This window comes from Centruroides sculpturatus, unplaced genomic scaffold (genome assembly GCF_000671375.1).
Source record: "Centruroides sculpturatus isolate CEXI.00-Female unplaced genomic scaffold, Cexi_2.0 scaffold612, whole genome shotgun sequence".
Taxonomy (NCBI): domain Eukaryota; kingdom Metazoa; phylum Arthropoda; class Arachnida; order Scorpiones; family Buthidae; genus Centruroides; species Centruroides sculpturatus.
Genome location: NW_019384966.1, coordinates 303,446 through 320,536, shown reverse-complemented (window position 1 = coordinate 320,536; position 17,091 = coordinate 303,446). Strand labels below are relative to the sequence as shown.

Below are 17,091 nucleotides of genomic sequence, written 5' to 3'. Positions count from 1 at the left end.
TGATTCCCTCCATGTATGGAGTCAATCTTCTCATAACTAGAGATGACATTTTATTTCCTTTCTTATGGATGTGGATTATGCCTGCTTCCTTTCATTCCATTTGCATTCTTTCCTGTCTCCAGATCTGCAGAATCAGATTATGTATTGTCTTTGCAAGCTGCTGTCCACCATATTTGATGAGCTCGGGTTTGATATTGTCAGTCCTTTCAGCTTTTTGATTATGTAGATTTTGTATGATGACCTGAACTTCACTCTGAGTAGGTTCTTCAACTTCTGGTTGAACAGTGTGTTTTGGGAGGAATGTGGCTGGAGTCATGGGGTCTGGACAGTTCAGAAGATCCTGGAAATATTTTTTCCATCTTTTGGAAACTTCCTGTTCATTGGCTTACAGCCTCCCACATGCATCCTTGATGACCAGGGGCTTTGGTCAATATGTGTTGTATAGAGTCTTAATGTCTCTAAAGAAATCTCTCACTTTCTGCTTCTTATGATTATTCTCTGCTTCTTCAATCAAATCTAGTGTAAGGAACCAAGTTTGAGCATTATTTTTATTTACTTTTATTTTTGCTTTTTATTATATTTTGTTTGGGGCTTATGTTTTGTTAGGACGAAGGTTTCCTCACCATTCACCTTAGAAACTTAAAAATAGAAGAGAAACCAACTCACCAACGAGAGAAAAGCACCGTAGAAAAAACTCACGCACACTTGTGTTCCCGAGCGGAAAAAAGTAAGTCCGCACCGAGAAAAAGGGGGGGAGAAGACCCCACAAGCACAACTTAAATTCGCTAAACCTTAAAAGAATAAAACATCCCGAAAATTGTCAAAAAGAATAATATAAAAGGTTAGTGAGTATTGTCGGAAAATAGGCTGCCAGACAAATAGAAAAGTTTATTGTTAGCGAATAAGTATGTAAATGAGGGGAGTGATCGCAGTCAGAATTGTGACGTCACCTCACAGTATAAAAACCGAACGTCAAGTGAAGACGGACGAGGTGAACTCCAGTTAGCAACGAGCTTGGTGAGCTTCTTAGCAGTAAACGAGAGAGGTGTCCGATAGGATCAAATAGTTCCAAGGTGATTTTGAAGTTATTCGATTTGTGGATCGACGAATAGAGAAAGTCTTGAAAGTTGAGGAAATAGGTTCCTAGTATATTGAGGTGACGATTAGGATCTTTAATTCATAAGAATTATTGTATATAAGTTAAGTCTTTGAATTTTGTCGAATTCCAAAGGGGAATAGATTTAAATTAGAAACTAGATTGATTTGAGTTTTGTCGGGTTGATTCTTATTGAGTTTCATTGAATAAATTTGTTATTTGATTTTACTAAATATTGTACATAGTTTTAGAATTATTTATTAAATATTTGATTTTGTTATTGACAAACTTTGTCATTATTTAATTTGGTGCATGCTAAAAGTCCAGGCTGGCACGTTAACGCTAATCCGCGTAAAGTACCCGTTAGGAAACGGCTATTTCCGGCAAACAGTCGTGTCGATAATCGTTGGAAAAGTCGGAAAAATAAAATAGTACTTTACACTGTGAGAAATTTCTTTTTCTTTTCTGCTGTCTAATAGTCTTCTTAGAATGTTTTGATGTGTAGGTTTTCTGGGTTGTCCAGCCAATTCATTCTTGCTTTATTTTTTTGATTTACCATTTCTTCACATATGCTGTTAAACCATGGTTTCGTTGGTCTGTATTCTCTAGGTACGGTTTTTATGGCTATTTCTAAGATGGATGTGTGCATTGCTTTCTAGGCTTGGTCCATTTCCATCTCTTTCATTGCATTCAATTCTACAGCCTTTCCTATTTCTTCCTGGTATTGCCGCCTGGTGTCATTAGCTTTGAGTTTATGAACATTGTATGAAAAATGATGGTTTTGCTTGTCCTTCGTCATTACCTGGCATTTCACTTTCATGTTAGCTCTCAGCAGGAAGTGATCTGTTCCTGCTTCTGCTCGTCTGAGTCTATGTATGTTTTTTATGCTATTATGATATATCCGGTTTAATGAGTATATGATCTATTTGGTTCCTAGTTTTGCCATCTGGGGATATCCATGTTTGTTTGTGAATATCTTTTCTAGGGAAATTAGTACTATGGATTATCAGATCTCTAGCACTGGCTAAGTTGATAAGTCGCTCTCCATTATCATTGGTTGTCTCGTGCAGACTCTCCTTTCCTATGGTGGGTTGGAAGCACCGCTCTTTGCCTATTTTAGCATTAAGGACCCTATGAAGCATCACTATGTCATGCATTGGAACCTCTGCCATTGTGTTCTCCAGCTCCTCAAAGAATTTGTCTTTGTTTCCTCCATCGCTGACTTCTGTGGGAGTGTGGGTGTTGACTAATGTGATATTGAACCATCGTCCTCTATTCTGAGCTTGGAAATCCTCGCAGAAATGCATTCAAACGTCAAGATCGAGTCTCATATATGCATAGCTATGATGAAACCAGTACCTAGTTCATGTCTAGTACTTCTCCATACAGGATCATCATGTTCTCTGAGGTGATCATGTCATCCCCACCCACCATGCTTCTTGGATGACTGTGATATCCATCTTATATCTCTGTAGTTCTCCTATTACCTCCTTAAGTGTAAGTAACAAAATGAATTTATTACCAAAAGTTAGGTACAAACATTGTTACTTTTTGACACAATCACCATGAAGATTGAGGCATTTGTCATATCTGTGGACGAGCTTTTCCATCAGGGGATGGAAAAGCTCGTTTATGCTTTGAGTTTATGTACATTGTATGAAAAATGATGGTTTTGCTTGTCATTCGTCATTACCTGGCATTTCACTTTCATGTTAGCTCTCAGCAGGAAGTGATCTGTTCCTGCTTCTGCTCCTCATAGAATGTTATCACTAATGACTCGAGATGAGCCTTAACATTGTTTTGAAGATTGTCATTAGTCTCGAACCTCTGCCCTCCTAGCCACTTTCCTGTTCGGGTGGAAGTTGCTCGGTGCTAAATCGGGGCTATATGCTGGGTGTTTAAAGGTGGTGAAGACTTCCACCCAGCTTAAAACTTTTTAATGTGTGAAGACTTCCACCTCTTTCCTGAACTGAAAATGTTGTTAGCAGGGCAGAGGTTTGAGACTAATGATGATCTTCAAAACAATGTTATTAAGGCCATCTCAGTTCACTGGAGGCAACATTCTGTGACAAGGGGATGGAAAAGCTTGTCCACAGATATGACAAATTCCTCAATCTTCATAGTGATTATGTTAAAAAGTAACCATGTTTGTACCTAACTTTTGGTAATAAATTCATTTTGTTATTTACACTTGTCTTTGTTTTATGGACCATTGGAGCTTGAAAAAACCGTTCTCATATTTAAATGTATTTTCATATTAATCATTAACTTTCAATAAACATTCCTTTTCATAAAACAAGGATTCAGTGTATTAATGTTGTTAATTTATTTTAAAAGTTTAAAAATTACATTTTAACAAATGTTATAAATAATATATTTTATTATTACTATTATTAATTTAATAATAATTAAACCTTTTCCATTTTCAGATATAAATTTACCATATTATAATAAAATGTTTAGTAATTTTATTATTGTCATTTATATTAGAAATGTATAAATATAAATGAAAAATGTTATAATAAAAAACTTACAGGTAATACATATACATATAGAAAAATATATAAATTTTATATGTATATACATATATAAAGCATGAAACTTTATATTTAGCATGTGAATGGTGCTACACAATCACTCCCGAATGCAGTGCACTGCAATTGCTGATGGTTTAAATAAGGCCTGTTATTGTAAAGTGTATGCTTTACTTTCTAACTTTATTTGCCAAATTCTTTGGTTAAAATATCTTCCATGTATACACTTATTTTTATTTAATGAAATAATAATGTTTTAATGCAATTTTTGTATTTTTTTTCCTGCTGAGTTTTTAATTATAATTTTAAATAATTTTATGATATAAAGTGGTATGATTTATAACATTTATTGAATTTAATGATGGAACTGGGTGCATAAAAAAATTAAATAAAATTTAAATCAAAATTCAGCATTGATGCAGTACACTGTATAAGGAGTGTAAATTAAAAATACAATTAATTTATATATTAAGGCTTATTTATTTTTATTATATCTTTTGCAGAAATGAATAAAACCAAACAATGACAGCAACAATTAAAGCCAAATATTAAATAATGAAATAATTAGATTATACACCCAGTTTCATTTTGTTGTTTAAATACTTTTATAAAGTTTTGCAATATTAAAAATGATCAAAAATGTTTTACAATATAAGTAAAAATGAAAAGAATTTTAGCTTCTTTTGATATTAATTTTTGCAATGCTTATTTTTTAGCAATTATTTTTATTTTCCAACACTGAGTTTTCACAACACCTTAAGTGTGTATGTGTCAGTGTTTGGGATTTAATAGACCCCTTTTTTAACTCTCATGATTACCATATTCGATGTTTATATATTTCTACCAGGGGTCTTATGCAAAGTATTATCTGTATGGAATTGGGAAGCCTTCTTCGGGACATATCAAGGTGATAACTCATGCATGACTACTAATATTTAGCGTAATTTTGCATTTAATGTTCCCCTCAGCATGATAAATGATAGTAATTTTGAAAGTTTTGTGATTTTATTTAACACTTTGTGTTTGTAGAATGTATTTTAGTTTGCACTATTTATTTTGTAGCATGTTTGTCTTTCATAAAAAGAAAAACCCTAAATGTTTTAATTTTTTAAAATTAATTACATCCTGCTTGAAAGCATTTCTTTCATTTCACTGACTTTAGAGCATGTTTCTATTGAGTTTTTCCAAGAATCCCAAAAAACTGTATTGTGATATAGAAATAAAAAGTTAAATAGAATGATTTATTTATTAATATATTATTTATAAAATAAAAAAGTTATTGAAAAATATTTATTTGTGTAGAATAGAATTTTAGTATTAGAAATTACATTTGTATAACTTAAAATATTGTATTAAATTTTTAATTATCAGTTGTTTTAAATAAAAATTAAATATATTTTAAGTAACATTAGTTATATTATAATAATAAGTAAGTAAATCTTCAAATTGTTAATGTAAATTATATTGTTTTGTATAGAATAGTTCACATTTCTTTTAAATATGTAATGTGACTGTTTGGAAATATTGTATTTTAATAGAATAAAACAGAACAATTTCACTANTAAGAAAAATTATCTTTATTGCATGTCTATATGATTTATCAAATTTTGATAGCAAGGGCTTTTCAGCTTGAATAAGAACTGGAACTATCTGCAACAGGTTTTTTTAAATACAAAAATGACCTAAAATGTTTTTTTCCTATTTTATTGTATTTTTAATTTTCTCATATCATTAAATTCATCTTGTGACAAGCTAAAAATTAGATTAATATGAGATTTATATTTTTGGCTTTTGATTATCTCAAATATGTACTGGTAAGTCTATATATTTTTACACTTATTTGAAAGAAAAGAAAACATTTTTTCTATTTATTTTGTCTATTTATTGATTTTTCCATGCAAAACTTTAAAACATCTAGTATTTTATTACAAAAAGAAAATTGATAGCCACTGCAAACAATTGTTTTTATCATCAAGTTATAAACATAAAAAAATTTAGAACAAATAGAACGAAATATAATAAATTCATTTATAAGAACAAAAATATCAAAAATTGTAGAAAGTTGTAAATTTAAACAATGTTAAAACATCAAAATAATATCATTTGTCAAGAAATATAAATTATGTGCAATCCATGAATGTAAACTACTTAATTATGACAAAAAAATTTCATAAATATCTTAGAATTTAAACAATTAATATTTTAATGATTAAAATAAAAGGTTGACTGAAAAAGTAAGATCTTTTCTAAAGGAATATTTATGTCAAAAATTAATTCTTATAGTTTCTGAACCAAAATTATTGAAATTTAAAAATATTATTTTCAGGAAAATTAATAAATCAACATGTTTAAAAATGTAAATTTTAGAATATTCACTTTAAACTATGTAGATTACTTTTTTGAAAATTTTCAAATATCAATAGTTTGAAATCCTTCCTGATTTATCCTTTTAATCTTTTAAGACTTATCTATTTATGCTAACTGGAAAAGAAAACTTGAATGTTCTGATATATGTTATTACTGAGACTAAAATTACAATACAGTGGTACCTCGACATACGAGTTTAATTCATTTTGTAACCTTGCTTGTATGTCAAATTGCTCGTATCTCAAATCAATTTTCCCCATTGAAATTAATTGAAATGCCATTAATCCGTTCCAGCTCCCAAAACACCATCTCAACACCACCCAAAACACCAAAACACTTAACAAAAACAACCACCAGTTGTTTTTGTTAAGTGTTTTTGAATAAGAAAAATGTATTTACAAGAAGAAACATTTATTTATAAATAACAAATACATATTCTATAAAAACATAATAAAAGAAAAAGTGAAGTGCTTACGGAAGTGCTTAATTTTCATCACTGGTCTTCGCTTTTTTTGTCACACTTTGCTCATTTTCACCTGCAGATCATTTAAAAACCTGTCCAAGGAGGTTTGTTTCTTCCCTGTCCCTTTCAGGATATTGAGGAAATGAGTTAGGCAAGTTTTGTTGAACAACTCTGATGCACGACCAGTTGCAACTTTTTCGGAGTGATTTTTTATCCACGAACTCTACAACTTTCTCCCACATTCCCAAGATCTCCTTTATATCTCTTGTAGAGATAACCTCCTCCATCTCTGGCTCCTCTTCAAAACTAATTTTTCGTTGAACCACCGTATGCTGCTGTGAATGTAGATCGTGTAACTCCTCGGTTGTCAGCTCCTGAGACTGTTCCTCGATGAGTTCGTTCACATCTCTCTCATCCACCTCCAGACTCATGGATTTTCCCAGAGAAACAATCTCCTCTACCACTGACACTTCGGGTTCCAATCCTTCGAAGGCCCTTTCAGCTACAGCCTCAGGCCACAGCTTCTTCCATGCAGAGGTTAAGGTCCTCGTTGTAACACCCAGCCAGGCCTGATCAATAATTCTTAGGCATATCACGATGTTAAAGTGGTCCTTCCAGAACTCTCGAAGGGTAAGGTTTGTGTTCTCCGTCACCTCAAATCAGCGCCAAAAAATGTGCTTGGTGTACAACTTCTTAAAATTAGAAATCACCTGCTGATCCATGGGCTGCAGGATAGGAGTGGTGTTGGGTGGTAGGTAGAGAACTTTTATAAACTTGAACTCTTCGAGTAAATCATCTTCGAGATTTGGTGGGTGAGCAGGGGCATTGTCGAGGACAAGAAGGGCTTGCTTGGGTAGGTTGTTTTCCTGTAGATATTTTTTAACAGAAGGGCCAAACACCAGGTTTATCCACTCCACAAAGAATTTCCTGGTGACCCACGCCTTCGGATTTGCCCTCCACATAACTTGCAGTTTTTCTTTTAAAATCTTATGTGACTTAAAGGCTCTGGGATTTTCTGAATGGTATACTAGCAGAGGCTTGATTTTGCAGTCGCCACTTGCATTGGCGCAAAGTGCTAGAGTTAATCTATCCTTCATGGGTTTGTGACCTGGCATCGTATTCTCCTCTGCCGTTATGTAAGTCCTATTCAGCATCCTTTTCCAGAAAAGCCCTATCTCGTCACAGTTGAAGACTTGCTGGAGGATGTATCCTTCGGCTTCTATCAGTTCGGAAAATGTTTTGATGTAAACCTCAGCTGCCTTCACATCCGAACTTGCTGCCTCACCATGCCTGATGACGGAGTGAATGCCAGTCCTTTTCCTAAAGTTGTCAAACCAGCCCCGACTGGCTTTAAAGGAGTCTTCCGATTCCTTATTTGTGGAAGTGTGTGGAATCTGCTTCAGCAAATCACCGTAAATCGCTTGTGCCTTCTCACATATGATGCTTTGTGTTAAGGTTCCTCTTTGAAGCTGCTTCTCTGTCACCCACATCATCAGTAGTTTCTCCATCTTTTCATGGAGAGAGGTCCGGAGCTTAGAAATTATTGTAACGCCCTTAGCTGGCGTTATACCCTTTATCAACTCCTTCTGTTTAAGCACAGTACATATCATTGATGTGCTACGCTTGGTGTGCTAGTAATTGACTTGGCCAGTGCATCCTCGCCAAGGCAATTACTCGCACACCTTGCTCATGTTTTTCTATGATTTCACGCTTTAATTCAATAGACATCATCTTCTTCTTCAGACCCATGGTTATAAAAATAAATGTGATAATGTTTTGTAAATGTACAAAAAGCAAAAAACGCGAATCCAACTTATCAAAAATGCTTCGAAAACGAGGGAAACAAGCACACAGACTGAGGTCTAGTCTGAGGTGGGAGAAACCATTAGACGCTGCACACGATACCAACATGCGCTTTGCATGTTGGGGTCGTGTGCAGCAGTGTAGTGTGCGATTCCTCGTATCTCAAATCTTGCTCTCATCTCAAAGCAAAATATCGCTCGCTCGGCGGCTCGTATCTCAAAACACTCGTATATTAGGGCACTCATATGTCAAGGTACCACTGTAATATGAATAATAAGGAATTTTATATTTATTATTTTATGTTCATGTTATTGTTTGAATTTGCATTATCAATAATAGTGTACTGTTAATGAGGGTATAATATTTAGTGATATTTCAGATATGAAGAATTCAGAATTAAAAAAAAGAATACAAAAATTAAAATAATTTAAAAAATTTTTGAAAGCAGAATCTGGATGAATTTAAAGGAATTATTGAACTATTCTATATTCTTATCAAATATCTATTTTATATATTATTATTTTAAATTGTTGCATGATTGATCCTTTATTTCTACACAATAATTTACATAGAACAATTTAATTATAAAATTAAATTTTTATAATATATTGTGAAATATATGTATTTTTATCAATATTTTTGAACATTATATTTGAACACATATTATCAATTCAAATCTGAATTAGAAACTTTTATGGAATTTCAATTAAATTTTCTTTCTTATTTATACAGAAAGTATAACAATAATCAAAAATATAAAACAAACTAAACAATATACTATAGTATATATATGCAGTTTGTCTTTGATTTAAATTTAAATAGAAACAAAGAAAAATTTGTATTAATTAATAATATTTATTTTAAAGTATTTTACTGTTTTGGTTTATGAAATTTTTATCCTTTAAAATAGTTTTATATGATAATTAGTTTAAAGTACTTAATTTTATTTCCATTGATAAGAACAAAAGATTTGGATAAAAAATATATTACTCATTTGTTTATTCAAATGCATATTTGTTGATATACTTCTGTGACAAATTCATTTTTATTCTTTATCTTAAATAATTAATTGAATTTAATAATAAAACAGCTTTGTATGTAGAAATCCAAATATCTTTATATTTATCAAAAATGCAATATTTTTTTAAAGAACATTACGTAAAATTTTTAGAAACTGTTAAAAACAAATACTATACATTCATTCTCAAATTACAAGAAGGTATTGTTATTAGTTAAATTATTATATACAGTAATTACATTTATCAATGCAAATTTTTTTTACTGCTCTAAAGATTGAGCTGTAGGTAATAATACTTTTTCATATTTTATAATTTGATTTGGCTAAAAACAAAAGATGGAAGATTGCAAATATATCTCGTCCAATGACTAATATAATTACATTTATGAAGCATTTTATTTAGATATACTGATGACATATTATTATATTTTATAGAAATAAAACACCTTAATTTGTTGCTGAGAAATATATATAATTGAAAAACAAACATTTTCAGCCTGATTAACAGGCCATCATCAGGTCAAAAACGAAAATGGAACAGATGCGTTCCAAGTATAGAATACAAATATTTAAATAAAAATTTAGAGCAAAAAATTTTTAAAACTATACAAGAGAAATGGAAGAACATATAAAATTAACACAAAATAAAATTGACACCAAATAAAATAAAAAATATCACAAATCTTCCAATAAACTAATTCTAGTCTGAGTTTTTAGTGAACTTTTTAACCATGTACTTCCACACTGATGGCAGGCTATCAGCATCTCTCGCATTTAAACATCCCTCACGTAGCCTACTTCTATATATCTCAATCCTCTCCGNAATATGGCATTTACTGTATTTATATATGTAATAATATATTTATTTTCTATTTTGATTATAAAATTATAAATATTTTAAACACAATTTTTAATATGTAAATATAAATAAGAGAGATTTTTTATTTTTAAAATATTATTTTCTTACAAATAGATAATATTTTGGCTTTTCAACAATTTGAAATTATAGGCTTATCCTACTTACTATGGGACATTACACTATCCTAATGTTGCTCCTGCTGTTGCTCCTGCTGTTTCTACTGCTGCACCAGCACAGGTGAACTTCACTCTTTGTTCGAAAGCTTTTGTATCACAAATATAAGTTCTTATTTTATTTGCATAGATGTATTTGCTATTTGCACTTAGTTACATGCATACTTAAAATATATAAGCATTTTAGTGTTTTATAGCTTTCTTTTAAATGCATGTAATATGAATATTTTAAACAAACTAATATTTTTAATCTTTAAATCATCTTTATATTGAAAGATCTCATTTTTTTGCAGATACTATAAATATTAATGAACTGTTTTATTCTTATAAAAGTATATTTATAATAAGAAAAATAAACATTTATTTAAAACAGAAAAAGCAAGAAAAACAAAAAATATTTATACCAGAGTTTTTCTAAAGTGTTTAAAAAATTATGACTTAAAAAAGGTCATTGTAATTTCACCAAATATTTTGAAATTATTGAGCTAACTACTTGCATTCAGAATAGTAATAAAATTTATTGCAAAGAAGATTGAATGTATTCAATATTTTAATGACTTACTGAAAACTTTAGTGAATAGTTTAAAGTTAAAACTTGTTTCAATTAACAGTGTAGCTGTATTCTAAACTTTAATTATGTGTTGTTATTAACTTATGACATCAGAACCAATTCAAATATACATATTTATGAAACACTATTGAGAAAATATAATTATAATAATAGTGCAAAATTTAAAGAAAGAATATTGAATTTTATCTCTGTTGTTGTTCTGAGAATGCAATAAAACATTTTGTTAATTGTGACATAAACAAAATAATACTCTGTCAGTGAGGATGTTTTTATAGCTCTCTATTTTAATTAAATTAATCAGCTGCTTTGATTACTGTATACTGTTTATAATGTTTCTAACTATTGTCTATTGAAAAAATTGTTTTTGTGATCTCAAAGTATGACCACAAAAATATCTGACTGTATTGATAAATGATGTGGCATTTCCAGTGATAAAATGTTAACAATTTTATTGCAGTTTAAATATAAGTTAACAAATTACACTTAAAATGGCAGATAGTATTTTAACACAGTTTAAAAATAAGTTAACAAAATTTAAGAACATAAAAGTTCAAAGCATATTTATAATACAGTATATAAAAAAGAAAAGCTTATAGCACAAATAAGTTTTAAATTATTTAACTAAATGTATCAGGAGTTTTGAAATATATTTTTAGTGGTTTGTTATTTTCACTTCAAAGTCTAATCATATTAATCATGAAAAGCAAATGTATTTGACAAGTAATCAGGGGCGAATTCTCTGGGCTTGCTTAGCATGCACTTCATGTTTAAGAGAGAGTTTTGGCCATCAATATACTTTTTATGTGAGAACAAATATGCCAATAATAATTTATTCCAACGTGTAAACTCTTTTATGATGCAATTTTCTTTTACATTGGCAGCTAGAGGCTAGCAGCCAGCCGCTAGCTGTTTTAAGTCAGTGCCATGCTTGCGGGAACTCGATCGCTTGCTTGTGTGGAGGTTTGTTGCAGCAAACAAGTGCATGCGCTATTATTCAAAGCATTTAACACAGCCAGATTGTATCGATAACTTGCAGTATCCAGTCAGCATACATGTATTGTGTACAGGGATGGATCTACATAGAGATTAGGGCTTAAGCCCTGGGCCCCCAGTGTCAAGGGCCCACAAAATTTGAATTATTATTGTAAATGTTTAATACTTTTTCATTACAATATATTTCATGTGTAGATATAATGGGCTATATAATAGTCCATACTTTTTTATTCATACCAAATAACATTTCGTATTGTTTAGTGCTAGAGATAGGCCTATTATTCTTATTATAACTTTCAGCATGCCCAAAAATTTTGGTCAGGATTCGCCCCTGCAAATAATTAATTTAATTTAGAGAAGAAATCTTTTTAGTCCAACAAAATTATAGTAAATGAATGTTTTTCGTCGCCTTAGTCATTGCCAGGAATAATAATACATTTGAAATATTCATTATTTCATCATATGAGTTTTATATTTCAAAAAATAATCTTATTCTAGAACTTAATGATATCGTTCAAGATGGCCAAAAGCATTAGTTTGCTATAGTTTTGCTGGATTAAAAGATTTCTGCTATAGATTAAACCAAATTAAATAAAGATCTTATTTTAAAAATTTTTTTACAACTTGATAGTTAGTTTACTCTTTAGTTTTTTTTATAATTAGCAAAGTAATCATATTTATCATATAGTTCAATAAACACAATGAACAACTTTCAATAATGATGGACTAGAGTTCTATCATTATTTCATATCAGTATTATATAAAACTTGCAATGTGTGCCCAGGTTGTTTGGGCTTTTGAGGGATGTGGAATTCAGAGAGTGTGATTTAGAATACTTGTGAGATATTTTTATACTGATTTGTACACTGAATTTTCAAATTTATTTTATTCTGATTAGTTGTAATTAAAGTATTGTTCTTATAGCTGTCTGCAGGAACATTTGTAAATTTAAATGTGTTAAAATCAATGAAATTTGAGAAAAATGCTCTCAGAACATAGAGGAAAAAGTATATTAAAGAAAAAAATTAGTTTCAAAGTTTTATAAATGAAAATGAGGAATTGTATATCACAGGGAAACTACTTGAACAAATATAGTCTAATCAAACTATTTAAATAGTAATGAATTTTCTTGAATATTAGCAAATAGAAACTGAAAAATTTATTATATCTTGAATATTGAATTTAAAAAAAATTACTCAATAATGTATATGGTTGATGGGATACTGTATGTTAAAAACTTTACACTGGATACAATATTGCTAACTCTAAAATCTGTAGTTTTCACAAAATTTCACTGAAAATTATTTAAATCATAAAAATAAATTTTGGTTTTTATATTTTGTTTAAACTTAAAATTCTAAAATCTTAATTTTTTTATTATAAATTTCTTTCTTTAATATAATAAATAAATTCTGCTTGTGTTGTTTAGAAAAAAAATAATTTTTAAAGTAGGTGAAATTTAAACTATAAAATATACATATTTCCAATAAAATTCTATGCATTTCTTCAAAATCAATGAGAAAATTAGTACAATTGAATGTAAGACTAAAGAATGATAAAAACACCTTTTGGGAAAAATTTGAAATTACTTCACTTCAAAACTGCAGCCATTAATGAATTGAAAGTAACAGATCATAAAAAGTTTATATACTATAAGTAATTTTAAAATCATCTTATACAGTATAGTTATTGAAAATGATTTAACAAAAGTCTTTCCTCAATCAGTTATTTCAAAAATTAATTGAGCATTTTTTGTAGACCTTTTACTGATGTATTCTGTTGAGTATATTCTAAATGAGGGTCCAAATTTCTGTCCTCTTGAAACCCTATTGGAGTGAGCTGAAGTGGGTTAGAAATGATATAGATAAACAAATGATCTGAAAAATTATTAAATGATGTAATAGAAAATATCAAATGTATGAACTTAAACCTATCTACACAGTCAACTATTCTAGCATTGCATTCATGTTATGCAATGATAGAATAGTTGACTGTGTTAGTGTGATTTTATCAGAATACTGGTATTCAGATTAGAAGATTTTTGATTTGCAATAGCCCTCTCTGATAGAAGGGCTGGAGGGTGTGAAAATTCACACATTAATTCATGCTCAACATAATATACATTGGAGAAAGATGAACAGTAATTACTATTGTGCCTTATTAATGTTTGAAATAATTGTTTGGGGAGAGACTTTTGTTACTACCCAGTGTAATGACTGTTTTATGACTGTTATTTATACTTATTTTTAACCTTACCTTTTGGAAATCAGATGAATTCTGATCCCTATATGCTATATTATATTAGTCTTCAATTACTACATAATGATACTTATCTCATCGAAACATTAACATCTTGACCTCTTCTTATTACAGATAATGTGGATCTTTAAAAATTTTCTTGAATTATTTATATAGTTACTATAATTATTATAGTTAGATTTTGTGAAAAGTTGAAAATAATTAAAATGATACATATTAGTATCACAGTTGTAAAAAATTATTTTATTGATATACATTTTAAAACATAGTATAAACAATTCAAAATGACTATTTGTTTTTGTAACAGTTGGAAAAATTGATATTTAATAATTTATGCTATCAGACATATAATATGAATTTTGTTAATTAACATAAGCACTCAGATTACAGGACCACGTTACAGCACCCAGATTGATTTCAGTAGTATTCTAATGGGGAGTACTGTACATACACTACATGTATTATTTCAATCAATTATCCACATTAAGAGTGATGTCAATAAAATGATTAGTTTTTGAAAAAGAAATTATTTCTGTTAGAAAAATTAATAAACCTGGTTATAAAATTTTCTTGATTAATCAGTTTATAGCTATATAATTATATATTAAAGTTATATATGTACAGTATATAATTTTCTTTAAATTTTGTTCTGAGGGAAATTTCTTCTCTTCATTTCTTTACACAATTTTTGATTATTTAAAAATTTTAAATGATTATTATATTGATATATTATTATTAATTTATTATTAAATGATATATTATATTTTACTAGTAGGTTATTTATAATTTGAAATTAAGTAATGTGCATTTTTATCTGAAAGTCTCTTTTAGAAAGTTCTCTTTGAAAGATTTACATTTTCCTTGTTATTTCATCAATGTTGTTCCATAAATTAAGTTATGAATTCATCACACTATTGAGATATAAAATATCATTTTTTCATGTATAATACAAATTACTTTCTAATATTCACATAGTTAAACTGAAAAACTACTATATTCTTTATTTGGATAACGTTTATTTTTCTTTTTATATTTATCTATAACATTTATCCTTCAATTTACATGGTATTCTTTAGCATCTGTTGAAATCAAAATGTTATATTAATATTAATCAAAAATCATGGAAAATAGGGAATAGATTCATGAAAATTAGCTGTAGCTATGGAAATGCATGTATTATTTTGTGAGTAATTTCTTATTATAAAATTTAGTTTACTTAAATATCTAAAAAATGCAGTTCTTTTACTAACTTTATTTATGCTTTTACATCTGCAATAGTTCAATTTATGACAAATATTTAACCTTTGTTTAAACTCTGACAAATATCACAAATTTGTAATGTTTTCTTATAAATATAATAATACATTGACTTTGTTCTAAAATATAAATTATTGTTATGCTTTAAACAATTTAATACAAAAGGGATTAAGTTAATTACTTTTTACTTAATAATTAAACATTTTGCAGTTGTTGCTATTTACTATAAAATCATTATAACTGGATTCATTGATCTGGAGAATATTGCAAGAAGGAAAATAACTAATTAAAGATAGTAAGAATACACAATAGTAAAGATTAGAAATGAAAGTGATAACAATTTATTTATCTTAAAGCAAAGTGATTATAATAAATAACAATATCTTTGTCAAAGCAATAAATTTTTTAATTTTTCTTTTTAAAATTTAAAAAAAAATATTTTATTTGAGAAAGTTTTTATATGTTGACAAACATTTTTTGGATTACTTCAATCCATCTTCAAGTCAACATATAGAAATATATTTGATATATATGTTACTGTGAAAGACCGAAAATAGAGAATGTCGAGATTCTCCGGTGAATGTCGACACATACAAAATACGTCGGTGAAAGATCGAATATTTGGTTATATTATTATACATTCGAACAATCGCCGGTGTATGTCAACAAGCACAGATAAGCTTTGGTGGAGGTCGAAACGACACCAAGAAGCCGATGTAGACAGAGAGGCAATAGTCTGTCACCAAATTCTTTGCAGTTTCCTTTTGCTCAAATTGGTGATATCGTATGAATACAAGTCCCTGTGTTGACCCTGGGCGTACAGATGCCCGAAATGTGTTGGCAGTTGTTGTTGGAATAAAATATTCCGACTTTTATAAATTAACAAACAAAAATGGTACCCTCAAGCAGCTTTATAGCCGTAATCAGTTCATAATTTGTAAAGAAAAGTTACTTTCCATAGATGAAATTTCTTCTCAAGAAATATTGCGGAGAGAAGCAGCTGCAGCTAATTCGAAAAGTGGAGGGCAAGGCTATACATGCTGTCATTGCAAAAAGAAGTGTTTCACGAATAAATGCAGTTGTAAAACAAGGGACTCTTGTGCAATTCAAAATGTCATAACAGTTTAAGTTGTTGCAATAAATAAGATTGTATAATGTTAATCACATACAGTCGACCCCCTCCTATAACGTACGTTCCTATAACGACAATTCCTATAACGTAGCGAAAAAATTGTAGAAACTTTCGTATAAAGTACCTCCTATAACGTCGTTTTGCGACAAGATTGATAGTCTGGACCAATAGTGGATGAGCAGCCGAACTACTTACCTCCGACCCTGCGCCATGCTACGGAGCGGCTAAATTGATGTCTGTTTAGTATTATATATAAATTAGGTACTGTACATATAATTATATATTAATTATATATAAATTAGGTACTGTATATATAATTATATATTAACTTAATTTATTGTAACTTTATTATAATTATATATATGCTTTCTGCCACCTGGCAACACGCTACGGAGATTTTAGGCTAGTAAGTTCAGTTTATTATCATCTGTACAGTATGTAAATTAGGTACCGTAAGTCTAATACAGCACTAATTTTATACATTTCTTGTGAAAGAAACACTTCTTATTCAACGGCCATAAAAATTATTTATATTAATGATGTCTCCAAAGGTCAAGTTATTTTTC

The 17,091-nt window shown here is 29.4% G+C and overlaps 1 protein-coding gene across 1 annotated transcript in view; it reads left to right on the top strand.

The window, feature by feature from the left end:
* The window catches only part of LOC111632511, a 91,121-nt gene that overhangs the window by 15,775 nt on the left and 58,255 nt on the right, over nt 1-17,091 (top strand). The window contains exons 3-4 of the mRNA XM_023376944.1: nt 4,478-4,537; nt 10,291-10,377. Of these exons, the coding sequence (XP_023232712.1) occupies nt 4,478-4,537; nt 10,291-10,377 (147 nt within the window). The remainder of the gene's footprint in view (nt 1-4,477; nt 4,538-10,290; nt 10,378-17,091) is intronic.